Source organism: Doryrhamphus excisus, chromosome 11 (assembly GCF_030265055.1).
Source record: "Doryrhamphus excisus isolate RoL2022-K1 chromosome 11, RoL_Dexc_1.0, whole genome shotgun sequence".
In the NCBI taxonomy this organism is placed as follows: domain Eukaryota; kingdom Metazoa; phylum Chordata; class Actinopteri; order Syngnathiformes; family Syngnathidae; genus Doryrhamphus; species Doryrhamphus excisus.
The window spans coordinates 7,736,212-7,749,041 of NC_080476.1; the positions used below are offsets into that span (position 1 = coordinate 7,736,212).

The 12,830-nt window shown below is 40.1% G+C and overlaps 2 protein-coding genes across 2 annotated transcripts in view; one reads left to right on the forward strand and one right to left on the reverse strand.

Moving 5' to 3' along the window:
* Positions 1 to 1,819: 1,819 nt before the first annotated feature.
* On the reverse strand, positions 1,820 to 4,398 carry si:dkey-251i10.1 (uncharacterized protein LOC100038774 homolog). Its single transcript, XM_058087996.1, has 4 exons — positions 4,181 to 4,398; positions 2,903 to 3,389; positions 2,684 to 2,824; positions 1,820 to 2,607 (listed from the first exon to the last, which is right to left on the reverse strand). Exons 1-4 carry the CDS (start codon positions 4,289 to 4,291, stop codon positions 2,450 to 2,452), a joined length of 897 nt encoding a protein of 298 aa, XP_057943979.1. The 5' UTR covers positions 4,292 to 4,398; the 3' UTR covers positions 1,820 to 2,449.
* A 4,152-nt stretch (positions 4,399 to 8,550) lies between these two features.
* The window catches only part of LOC131138773 (GDNF family receptor alpha-4-like), a 36,266-nt gene continuing 31,986 nt past the window's right edge, over positions 8,551 to 12,830 (forward strand). The window contains exon 1 of the mRNA XM_058087989.1: positions 8,551 to 9,008. Within this exon, the coding sequence (XP_057943972.1) occupies positions 8,954 to 9,008 (55 nt within the window). The 5' untranslated portion in view covers positions 8,551 to 8,953. The remainder of the gene's footprint in view (positions 9,009 to 12,830) is intronic.

Consider the following 12,830-nt stretch of genomic DNA (forward strand, 5'->3'; position numbering starts at 1 on the left):
GATGTATCTCCAATCCATAATTGTGGTTCATTAATATGTAACGATAAATGTGCGTACATGTTATCTTTTTTTTCTTAACAAGGGAATTCAAATAATACTCGCGTTTTAAGCAGTGCATCACGTGACTTACAAGGAAGCTCTCCAAGGGCTCTTTTATTAGCCTCTGGCACCCCCTAGTGTCCGATTGTTTGTTTTTCAGTGAACTTTTAACTTAAAATCAAACCTCTGCCTCCATCTTCTATGAGTTTATCCATTCATTCATTCTCTATGCCGTTTAGTCCTCATTAGGGTCGCCAGCCAATCGCAGGACACATATACACAACCTTTCACACTCAAATTCATACCTGTGGACAATTTAGAGTCCCTAGTTACCCTAAGGCTCTCGATCCACCGCAGCGTGTAGTACGGCATGCAGCAGAAAGTCGGCCATGATGGTGAGCAGCAGAGGTGGGCGGGGCTCGGCGGTGTATAATGAATGTATCAATGTTGCGCTGAGCGTGTGTGTGTGTGTGTGTGTGTGTGTGTGTGTGTGTGTGTGTGTGTGTGTATATATATATATATGTATGTGTGTGTGTGTAAAAATCCGTAATACTGCAGAAATGTGACCTACAAACCAGTAGTAGCAGTATGAAAAATCTTTCCCTTCATTTGGCTTTCTCCTTCCTTGCAATGTTACCGCACTTAACGATCAACATACAAAATAATATTTATATTACATGGATAATCAACTGGAAGTATTTCGGGCCGTCTATTCGAGGATATGGCTGAGCAGTGTGCTGAGGACGTTTAAAATTAAATGGTTTCTGGATTATGCTCACCATCATGGCGGCCAAACCCACGCACGGCGTACTAAGGAAGTGGATTTCGAAATTCGTGCCCTTGATGCAAACCCCTCATCACGGTTCTATGTGTTTCATTAATTCATAAATGTAATTAATAAATGTATACTGGTAAATTCGCACCACATATTATCCATTTTATATCCATACGTGAGCTGAGTTTAACTGTGTCACGTGATTACGGAAGCAGTACGGAAGAGCAGAAAGCTATTTTGCTAGTCTCTAGAGCCTCCTAGCGCCATTTTGTAGAATCACAGGCAGATGAAACTATATTAACCCGAATTGTGGAACTTCTGTTATTGTATACTTCTAATGAACTCATAGTTGCTATTATAAATGTGTAGTGATTAATTAGCGCAATATACTACCACCCACTTTTTAAAGTTAGTAGCAAGCCAGTACAGAAGCGCAGGAAGCTTTTTTGCTAGCCTCTGAAGCCCCCCCCTAATGCCACATTCCAGTATTACAGACAGATTAAATTAAATGAAACAAGAACTTTGGAATTTCCTTGTTGTCCTCTGAAACGTTTCACGAATGTTCCAGGTTTTATTTATCCAAATGATTTTCATACATACACTACTAGTCATTTGTTCCAGTTACTTACTGCAATCCAAGCCCGAGTCCAATGAATATTTAGAAATGGTACAAAGGTAAGCTATAGTATCTGTGTAAAAGCAGTTTGGAATACCCTCCTGAGCATCAGTTAAACAGTACTGTACTGCAGAAAGTTGTGTTGCTACAAAAATGGTCAATAATCAACTAAAAAAAAAAAATTTGGACCGGTAGTGTAAAAGTATTAATGATCGTGTCTGCATTGGAATAAGCAAAAACGCCAGATTTAGAACCGTTTAATTTCATGTTTCAATATGTACTTACAAGTATATTATCACAGCTACTCTTCCCTACATAGTTGTATAAGCATTTATCACTGCCAGGAAATATTTGCAATTAATGAATCCATCCCAAAGAAATACACAGTATTGTATGAGAAACATAGACTTTAATGTTCCAATAAACCATCAAAATGTCAAATAAGGTGTAATTACTGGTGTTTCTATTCTGTAACCAAAACGGCACCGCTGGATCTGTACCTAAAGTCGCAACCAAGATGAACATAAAATCCAGTCTAACCGTTTATCACCCCTTTTCAGACTGGAGGAGCAAAGAGTCACAAGGTTCTAGTCTACAAGTCTAGCAGTGACCACTAACTAGGGAGGCTCAGGAGGAGATAAGCGCGAGTAAATATAGCAGTTGGGTGTAATCCACTTTTTCATGATCCAGTGTGCTCATTTCATGCTATGACAGCGGAGAAAGACAGTGGACATCCATGTTTTTTTAACTTGTTCCCCAGAATAGATTTATTCAAGTCGGGACCATACAAACCTTGTGAATGACAGGAGGTATTATACTTATTGAAGGAATGACATTGGTGGAGGGTGGGGTGTGGAACGTTTTAAAATCAAGATGCACAACGTACAGCCATTGCCCACTTCTAGGTGGAGAGACAATATAGTTTTGTTCCCATAAATAAGGCAGAACGCAGAGTCCATAAGAAATGGAAAGTTATTACATTTAGCCGAATTGGACAGTGATGTGACATGGTTGACAATTTAGATGACCTTCTTCAGCTCATCGTACAACACCAGCACGAAGGCGCCTCCCATGCCACGGAGCACATTGGACCACGCACCCTTGAAGAAAGCCTTGCCGCCCTCATCACGGGCGATCTTGCGCCAGCAGTCGATGGTTCCGCTGTACATGATGTCGGCTAGCGAGGAGCAAGAGGCAAAGACGTCAAGGTAGTGTCCATGCATTTTTAAGTTTTAAATGAAAATTAAACACACCTCCTTTGCGGCCAGACTGCATCATCATACGCCTACGGACAGTGTCGAATGGGTAGGAGGTGAGGCCGGCTACAGCGGTCACAGACTGGGCGATCATCCAGCTCACCAAAATGTGAGTGTTCTTAGGGTCGGGGAGCATACCTGTGGGGAAAATGACAGGCTTAAATCAGTAAGCTTTGAGTTGTGGTTAGTAAAAGGCATAAAACGACAAAAGCCTACCCTTAGCTGTGTCGTAGATGCCAAAGTAAGCAGCCCTGTAGATGATGATGCCCTGCACGGACACATTGAAGCCCTGGTACAACCCGCGCAGACCGTCTGACCTGAAGATCTTCACCAGGCAGTCTCCGAGACCACTGAACTCTCTCCCTGCTCCAGCCTTTCCTACGTCAGCCGCCAGACGAGTACGGGCGAAGTCGAGGGGGTACACGAAGCATAGGGAGGTGGCACCGGCGGCGCCGCCAGACGCCAAGTTACCGGCGAAGTACCTCCAGAACTGGGTGCGCTTGTCAACGCCATCAAGGAAGACCTTCTTGTACTTATCCTTGAAGGCGAAGTTGAGGGCCTGGGTGGGGAAATACCTGATGACATTGGCAAGGTTACCTCTCCAGAAGGAAAGGAAGCCCTGCTCCTTGGGGATACGGACAACGCAGTCCACAATTCCCTTATACTGCTTATCTGCCGTGATCTGCTTGCTGGCATGTTGCACCTGGAATGAGGAGGAAAAGAAAAGAATGAAAAGGTTAGCTAAGCAACTGGAAAGCCAATTAAGTGATGATCATGTGACATCACAAGGTCTCCTTGTTTTGACCTTGGTACACCATTAAATCTACAACTCAAACAATCACTCACCGCTAACAGTTTAACTGCACTCTGCAAACATGATTTATCTATAAATCACTCATTGATAAGCAATCAAGGGCCTGTACATGACCAAAGCAACGTATGAGTGAGAACGGTTTCTGGAAGTGGCAGTAAGAACAGAGTAGAGAAAACTGATGTGGAACTTGTCGACCCGGTTGTAAGGAAGAACAAGAACAGCCATTTCCCCAAGACTCCTTACACATTAGCATACAGGACGGTTAAGGTTAAATTAAAACCCACTGTAATGAAGACATGGCATGAAATCACACGTATGAATTGGATGTAGGTCGTGTTATAAAACGTATTTGTTTTTAGAAATATTTGTACAAAGTGTCCTAATGTCACTGCGAGGTTTGTCCTTTGTTAGCTACGCCGGCTAAGGTTAACGTGGGGGAGCTAACATTAGCATTAGCAGCCGGCTGGTGTAGGTCATTCACAATCCCGTGATGACCTTACATCATTGGACCGACACTATCACCATTCGTAGGCTTAAATCGCACAACACAAGCTTTAGTGTGCTTTAACTGAGATAAAGTCTGGCTTGGTAAGCTTACATTGAACAGAACTGTGCTCTACCGCATTTAGCAATACGACATTAGCTAGCAAGCTAACTTGCTCAGAAGGCTTTTTTTTTACCTGAAGCAGAAGCTTCACTCTCTCGATGGGTGCGACGGCTGTTTTGGAAATGGCGGCGGAGATTCCACCGGCCAAGAAGTCCTTGGCGAAGGAGATAGCTTGCTCACTCATGGTGCGATCTTCTTGATGTGCCTTTCAGATAATCAGTATAACTTGGTTTTCCCCGTTGCCCTTTACGGCTGATGGCCTGCACCGACGAAATGGCCGATTGGTAAGCCGCGTTGCGGATTTATTCAGACGAGAACTCGCGATACAAGGCGAGAAATGCGTTGACGTCACATACGCTAGTGATTACGTAAGATGACCGGAAAGTGATGACGACAGCGAGTAGGTGTTCCTACTTCGACTGTAAAACTCAAATGATTAACGCCACAAATATGTAGAATATTTTTTACTATTTTTTATTTTTACTCTTACTCTACTTTGTTTGTAGACTTAAAGTGTAACTCAAACTAGCAATGCAACTGACTATACAGTACACTAATCGCCCTCCATTACATACGGGTCAACAACACTCACGTGACACATTTGATACACTACATTTAATGAGGGCTAATACAATAATTCTGCCTTTACTAATGTAATAAAGCCAAATTTTATTGCTAACAACCAAAGTTAACAATAATGTATGCTTAATATTGTAATTGTACAAATGAGTGTCGTACTCCAAGGCAGATACAGGTCTTGTGAACCAGATTGCCCCTTAGTGGTGACTGAGGGCACCTATTGTAATGCCTGATCAAAAAACGATGAAGAAAGTTATTTTGATACCCAGTCGTTATAGAGTCAAATTTCTGTATGCGTTAACGTTTAGGATAATTATCACCAGGCTGTGCTGTATATGTCCTTTTGGATGTGTTGACACAGAGCAGTAATGGTTTACTGAATGTCAGAGGTGTCACCTTCAAGGTGTCATGTCTGCACCCACGAAGGAACACATTCATGGTCCAGCAGTCTTCAGAAGCCACTTTGTGTGTTGTTTGCAACCAAACAAATAATACTTATATTGGAAAAGTCATTGTTATTGTTGTCATATTGCCTTGCAATACATATGAACTAACTTGTACCATGCATTCTGTACATAGCTATGGTTATTATAGTATTATTACACATGTATATATGTATACATATAATTGTATATATGTACACGTTTTAAAAAAATGTCCAATTGTCTTTGCAATTTTGTTGCAGTGCATGTTCAACTTTCTCCAAGGTCGACTGAAGAGCACATAATCCCAGAAAGCATGTAGGTAAGTACAATAAATTGAAATTTTAGACTTTTGACCAACATATGACTAATCTGACTCATTACAGTTATAGTAATAGTCTATACCAGGGGTGGGCAAACTACGGCCCGGGGGCCACATGCGGCCCACCAAGCGTTTGAATCCGGCCCGCCAGTTGCTTTCTAAGTAACTTCAACTTTTAACATACAAACTGGCAACATGACTAGCAAGTCGGATGTCTGATTTAGTAAAAAATAAACAACAAAACTGTAAAATTAAATGACATAGTTTGATGTGGTGTGATGTTTAAAGTGCTCCTAAAAAAGGGACATGAGAACATACAACTGATATAGGATAACACTTTTACAGATAAAATTAGACAAATAATTCAAGGAAAATGATAAGCATAAAATAGTGTGTGTGTGTTAAATATATGTTCTGGCCCCCCAGACAATTTTGTTAACTCAATGCGGCCCTCGAGTCCAAATATTTGCCCACCCCTGGTCTATACTATAGTCATTATAGTTAGGTTGCATTGCATGTGTACAGCCAAAACAGTTATGGTTGAGCTGCAGCCTCCATCACCCCGATGTAATACATAACATTGGCCACATGGGAGCAGTGCTGTGATGGAATAGATTCACTAGGCGCCAATGAGCATCCCAATTACTTGGTGCTATAAACTTTCATGGGCTACTTAAGTGCAACCAGTTGGTGTGATATTGCGTTATAATGATGACATAACATGTACCTGTATTATGTTTCTGTGGGGTGATATGTAAATGACCATCACTGGTAACAGGTTACTATCCTGTCACTGGCGCATCCAGTTCAGCAGGATATGGAAATTAATTCTCTAATATCTTAGCATTCTTTTGATCACAGAGACAACAAGCAATGTGGTAGTTTATTATTTTAAATGCTTTATTAAGCACACAAAGCACACAGTGTTTTTCTCATGAACCGTATAATTTTTTTTTGGCTGTGCTCAACCTATGATAAACTATCTCATCTGATCCAACTCCAACTGTCTGCACAATCATTGTCTTCCTTGGTGAGCAACATGAAAAATAAGGCAATAATATTACGGCTCAGTGCAATTCTCATTGCGTGCCATTCCCCGTTGACAAAAAAGCCCACCATCCCACAGGCCGGCTGCAGCAGTGGAACAAGTGACGATTTCACAGTCCCAATCCTGTTGCAAGCTGATATGAAAGGACCACGTTTGCAGGGTCTCACAATGAGAAAGGAGAAGGAACCTATTTCATTTAGCATTTAACCATTAAGACCACCACACATGTGAAATGCAGAGAACATGACAACCCTGTATTTCTAGCACAATTTGTTACGTGCAGTACACATTTCAGTTGTATATAGAGAAGATTTACGTTTTGTGTGTTTAAATCAGTACATGCAATTGCAGGATAGGCAAAAAATTAATGTTTACACATTTATAGTTTAAGTTTTTTAATTTTGTTTAAATTTTTTGTTTTTTATTTTATTTAAAAATATATATATTTTTATCACCTCATACTTCGGTACGTGACAAAAATAAAATACCCCCCCCCCCCCCAAAAAAAAAAAAAAAACTATATTTGGAAAGCCGGAAGTGAACAAATGTAACAGTTACTGATTGTAAAAGTACCAGATGGAGGGGTAGGATTTAATAAGCTTTGCTTCTTCCTACTCCTTTTGGACATGTGGAACTGTGAACTGATTATGTGATGCATTCAATTGTAATCTGATGCATGTTCAAATGAAATAAAACCATAACCATAACTATTTATAGCATTTTTTAAAAGGGTTAATGAAACTGTAATTAACAATCTGTATAACACTCTTGTATGCTTTTGTAACCATGCCCTAGTGTGTGTGGGATTGCTATTAGTGCAACCATGTGACCTACAGGTAGTTTGTGTCACTTCTGGTAAGACACTTAGGTCACATTCACATTTAGCATTTGTACAATGTTTGGCAGATTAAAGTGAATAACCGTGCATGCCGTTGAAATGATTTGCTCCATTTGTGTGAGTGTGCATGGTGTGCTGCATAAAGACATGAAATAGTTTAAAACCACAGCACTCAAACAGTGGTGAAATCTGATATGATGAATGTAGCACTTCTAACTGTCTAGTTTTCTTACAGAAGTCATTTTGCATGAATACATTTTTGGATTTGTCCTTTATCGTTGTGCTGCGCTGTTATTAGCAGATGAACATAAATTTGTTGTAAACAAACCGTTAAGTTGCTTCTCAGTAGCCTGTGGTTGGTATGAGCGGTAATACTGTATTTGCTATCACTCTGACGGAAGACTGGCGTTAGTGGATGCTAGTTTTAATGACAAGAGCATTGTGGGTGTTACTTTATTACGTCACACCACAGGTTTGAGTATGAATTTATGGTGTTTATTGAATAATTGGGAACTTATACAGTTGGGGCATTTAGAGGAAAGCGGTATAACGAAATGATCAATCTGTAGTTTTCTCTATTTCCAGCTCTGAAAATATAATACTCAAAAGAAACAGGTTTAGCAGCCATCTTTCTCTGCCTTTTTTGAACTTTTTTTCCTTTTATGGTGGCCTATCGTAATGATATCATTTTCCAAAATCCATCTTTGAACAATTTCCACATGTGAGAATAGCATATATTTGCAGGAAAGAAGTTCCGGTAATGCTTAAAATGACATATATGTCATTATATGTCATTATATGTTGTCATGAATGTGCATGTTACTTCATGGTTACAGTGTATATATTCATACAATGTTGTTGGAGGTTTTTGAATGTTTTTTTAGAGGGCTTTATAGGTGGAATAGGTGACTCCCGTTAGTGAAAAATGCATTACAAAAGAAACAAGCCTTCATTCACAACAACAATGTAAGAGAAAAATCTTGACAATGTCAGGTGAGGTACATGGTGGTTGTTTACAAGCATGTATTTCTAGTTTTGATGGCCGTGCAGTAAAGCCAAAATAAGTAAAAGTAGTTTTAGGTAAATATGTGTTACAACTTTTCCCCTTCTGTGTGATCTCGCAGCCACTGCTGTCCATCATGTTGATGTGTCCACGCACACAGCTGTTCCCCTGCAGGAAACATTTGCAACAGCTCCTGGGATTATTCCCTCTTTTTCAGGGGCCAATCATGTGATGCCTATAATATCAGGGGATGCAGGCTTTCTACCGTCCCACTTCTCTACAGTGGACAACTGTGGAGCAACAGATACCGGATCAGAGAGACCACTTATGGACATTTTGAAATCAATCTTAAAGGAGGAATGTAAAAAAGACATGGAGCGGTAAAGATCGCGAGAACTTATGTGCTGCTTCCAGTAGAGCGCACGGCAGGATTTGGTTGGTTGGGTCGGTGTTGTTGGCCAACTTTTGTGCATCTCCACCTGGCCGTCCGATCGGACCGAGTGCGTGTGGGCGCATCATCATCGTCATCTTCCTCACGCAGGAGGCTTGCATGTGGCAGCGGCAGAGTCCTCAGTAAGCTGCAGCCAGCCCGGGTGCGAGTTTCATAGTCCGCCTTTTAACTCAAAAGTGTCCGATGTCCGCGCACAGGATGATGATCATTGGACTCCTGCTCAGCGTCTTCTTCTATGGTGAGCCCATTTGGACATGACTATGACTTTTTGTACGCTGCTTATATTTGCAATAAGGTGTATGAGCCTCAGATCTGTTATATTCTGTATTGTATCAACTTTAGATCATGCAAAAAATATGTTGTATATGTGAATCATATTACGTATTATAAGGAAAAATAATAGTAAATTTGCAAAATGTATTATTTTGCAAATTTATTATTTATTTTTAATTTAAAAAAGGACAAACACAAAACAAAGGTTCTCCTAGAGTACAACATATCCATTGTTGTTTGAATTCTTGAATTTCCTTAATATCTACCTCTCTGTCTATCCATGTCAATATCTCAAACCCAAACACAAATTTTGTTAGTGAAATGGTACTGAATATAGAAATAATGGCATATCATGTCAACTCATATTGTGTATTTTAGATATGGGAAGCATACAATTGTGAAACACTGTAAAATCCCCAAAATGCAAAAACAAATGTAATTATTTGACGAGAGAAAGCAAGTGGATTATTTGGAGATGGTGCTGCTATTTCTATTCTTGTAAAATGCACCCTGTACATTTTCTTAAGTGCATTCAAAAAGGCTAAGGAGAAGGAGTAAAAATAAGCCAAAGGTCGGCACAATTTGATGTTTGAGGAAGAAAAATGAAGCTTTTTAATCAAATTTAGTCCATGTCGCTTTGTTCAACCTTATATATGCAGCTTCACATGAGTCCAGGTTGGAGTAAAAACCTTTAAGCTGTCAAAATGATCCCATTAACTCCATTCCCAATTCATTATGGAGGCAGCCTAGTTTACATGTGGATGACATCATAGGTCCACTCTTCTTTCTTTGGACATGCTCCAAACGTGGGGGGGTTGTTCGTCCACTACATATTGATTGGACCGTCCCACATCATGGAGACATCTCACTTATCTGGTGTTCCCCTTTAAGAGGAGGTTTTTCTTGCCATTAAATCAGTAACATGCATTAGAAGGTGATTGTACAAAGGATTAAATATGATGTCAGAAATTGCAGGATTCACCACTTTAATGGTGGTAAAATATGACATCGGTTTACGATGCATCATAATTTGGGGGCACTTGGCTTGATTAAATTGGTGCAAATACTGTGGGAGAAAATAATTTTTAAAAATGCAACATCTTTCTTTTTCTTCGTGGATATAAAATGAATTTGGTTGAATCATCTGCCGGAGTGGCTGAATAATGACTTGAAATCATAAAGTCGATGAAATAGTCGTGGCAGAAAAGCAATACTCTAGTGGAGCATAAATGCTTGTTGAGCCGCAATATTAATACAAAAGATGGTGTTATTTTGCTTTATGAGTATTCTTCATTGCTCAAGGCGGAGCAGACTCATTAATTTGATGAGTTTGTGTGTGTCTGTGTGTTGTCTGGAGGGTGTGCATCCACATCTTTAAAGTCTGCCTGTAGATCAGATAATGATACATATAGATTTTCAAATACAATGTGTTGTTGTTGTTGTTGTTGTACATGAGGGACAGTTCAATCACTTTGTGGATAATGTTGTGTAAAGTGACTCATTATGGTGCATAATAGTGTATGTCTTCCTTTTCTTGTATCTTCATCCTGTGTGTGACACCCATAAGAGAATGGGGGAGTAAACATATTGCACTATATTGTGTTAGAAATGGACAATTGTCCATTACTACTACTATGTCCGAACGAGCTCTTTGTACGAGGCGACACACTCTAAAAACACGACGAACAATTTCAACCCTGTTAGGGTTTCTGCATAAGTCATTTGTCTACGAATTATAGCGTAGTACGCTATTGTTTTTTTGGCAATACTGGTATCAATGAGAGAGTGATGGCGTTGTGCGCCGCACAGCAACAAGTTTGCTAGCTCAGTATCTCCACTATTTTTTGCCTTTCGATTGCAAATATGCAATTTATATGATGATGCCTGCATTGCTCGTTATGTTAGGTATCTTCCTTCAATACGTCTAATATATTTCATTCATACGCGGTATACTGAATGAGCCCAGTTTATAATTTCACTGATTGGAGTAGAGTTTCATACTTTGCACTTTATTTACAGATGTTTGTGCCACATAAAAATGTGCAGCTTTCCAAATTGTACCGTTGCCAGCAACGGATCCAGCAATGGATCGTTATTTTAAAATGTATTACATCTAAATTGTTATTTCAGTTGACTATTGGTCTAAATTTTTTTATGATTATTATGTCGCACATTGGGCCGTGGCACTAAGTGGTTAGTGCGCGGGCCACACAGCTAGGAGACCCGGGTTCGATTCCACCCTCGGCCATCTCTGTGTGGAGTTTGCATGTTTTCCCCGTGCATGCGTGGGTTTTCTCCGGGTACTCCGGTTTCCTCCCACATTCCAAAAACGTGCTAGGTTAATTGGCGACTCCAAATTGTCCATAGGTATGAATGTGAGTGTGAATGGTTGTTTGTCTGTTTGAACAAATAGTGGGTATTTGTGAAATGAATCATGTGACACCACAGTAAAAGTAAAGAAGCATAATGTGTTCATCCATTACATGACATGTGACATTAGTTCAAGGAAAGAGCTGCTGCCCAATATTAGTATCGGTTGATAGAGATATCGGTTTCACATAGTATAGGTAAAAAGCCAATATCGAGCATCTCTAATGAGTGTATATCCCACTAAATGATGGCATTAACAGGTGCTATTGAAATGCAAATTATCATTGTCATGCCTAATTTCTAAAGATTTCCAGATTTCTTCCAAAGGCATTAGAGAAAACAGTAGCAGAGATGGAGCGGTGAAATTTCATGCAATGTTATTTTTAGATTTGAATACATTTGGCCGTGTACTCCTCTGTCACCTTAACAATGGCAGCGTGGTGCTTTAGAGGAAGCCTTTCCAAAATGTCTGTCAACGGCTGTCGAGTTACAGAGCCGCGGGCTCCAGCTCGCCAAAGTCGTCATTAAAGTGTCTATTGAGGATCGAAGGAGGAGGAGGAGGACTGCACCTGTCCGTACACAGCAGAGGCAGCATTTGCTTTTCTCCCCTGTGGGAACACCATTAGAATTTCACAATAGCACCACGTCGGTATTCAATGCTGCAAGGAAAACACAATAGTCCCCATTTTATACAATCAAAACTGCACTGGTCTGATTTGTATAGTAAACATCACTTTTACTACTGTTTTATTGTTTGCATGCATTATGCTATTTATAACACAGAAACAGTCAATAGGAGAATGATCAGATGACATTAAACCTGACCTTGACCCATGTAGATTGGATTATTCATATGACCCGAGGTTAAAGATGTTTTGGTGCCTAATTTGGTGGATGTTGATGGAGTCGGAACACCACAGTCAATATGCTCAGGGAGTTTGTACTCAGGGTATATGAGTATTTAATTGTCACTCGGCTTCCTTACCTTTTCAACAAGGCCTCCCATCGTCCTCGCTTTATTCTCCTCGTCGTTCTAAATAGCGTGGCCGGTACTCTGTTTTTCTTTGGCCGACTGCACACAGATATTGAACTGGCAGCAGGCCCATTGGGTATCCCGAAGATGAGAGAACATAAAGGAGAGCCTTATGATATCAATGGAGGCTGTAAAGACATTTTTGGAATTGAAATGCTTGACTCAAGAAAACAATTGCAAAATTCTATACAAGAAAAGTTTGTCAATACCTCTAAAGTTCCCAAACTTTTCACAGCCTTGTACCCCTTCAGACATTTGACCTGAAGCCATGTATCCTCTACTGGTACACACTTAAAATATATAACCCAGCGTCTGTAAGCACACAATAAAACATCTTACTCTGAATTATGTGTCACCTGTTTGATAGTATTGAATCATTTCATA

What these genes read in the sequence shown, in the direction of transcription:
- si:dkey-251i10.1 (XM_058087996.1), bottom strand. Translation starts at nt 4,291, where the DNA reads ATGAGTGAGCAAGCTATCTCCTTCGCCAAGGACTTCTTGGCCGGTGGA. An exon ending in GAGTGAAGCTTCTGCTTCAG is followed by an intron (nt 3,390 to 4,180) that starts GTAAAAAAAAAG and finishes TCCTCATTCCAG; the next exon opens with GTGCAACATGCCAGCAAGCA. An exon ending in GCAGTCTGGCCGCAAAGGAG is followed by an intron (nt 2,608 to 2,683) that starts GTGTGTTTAATT and finishes GCTCCTCGCTAG; the next exon opens with CCGACATCATGTACAGCGGA.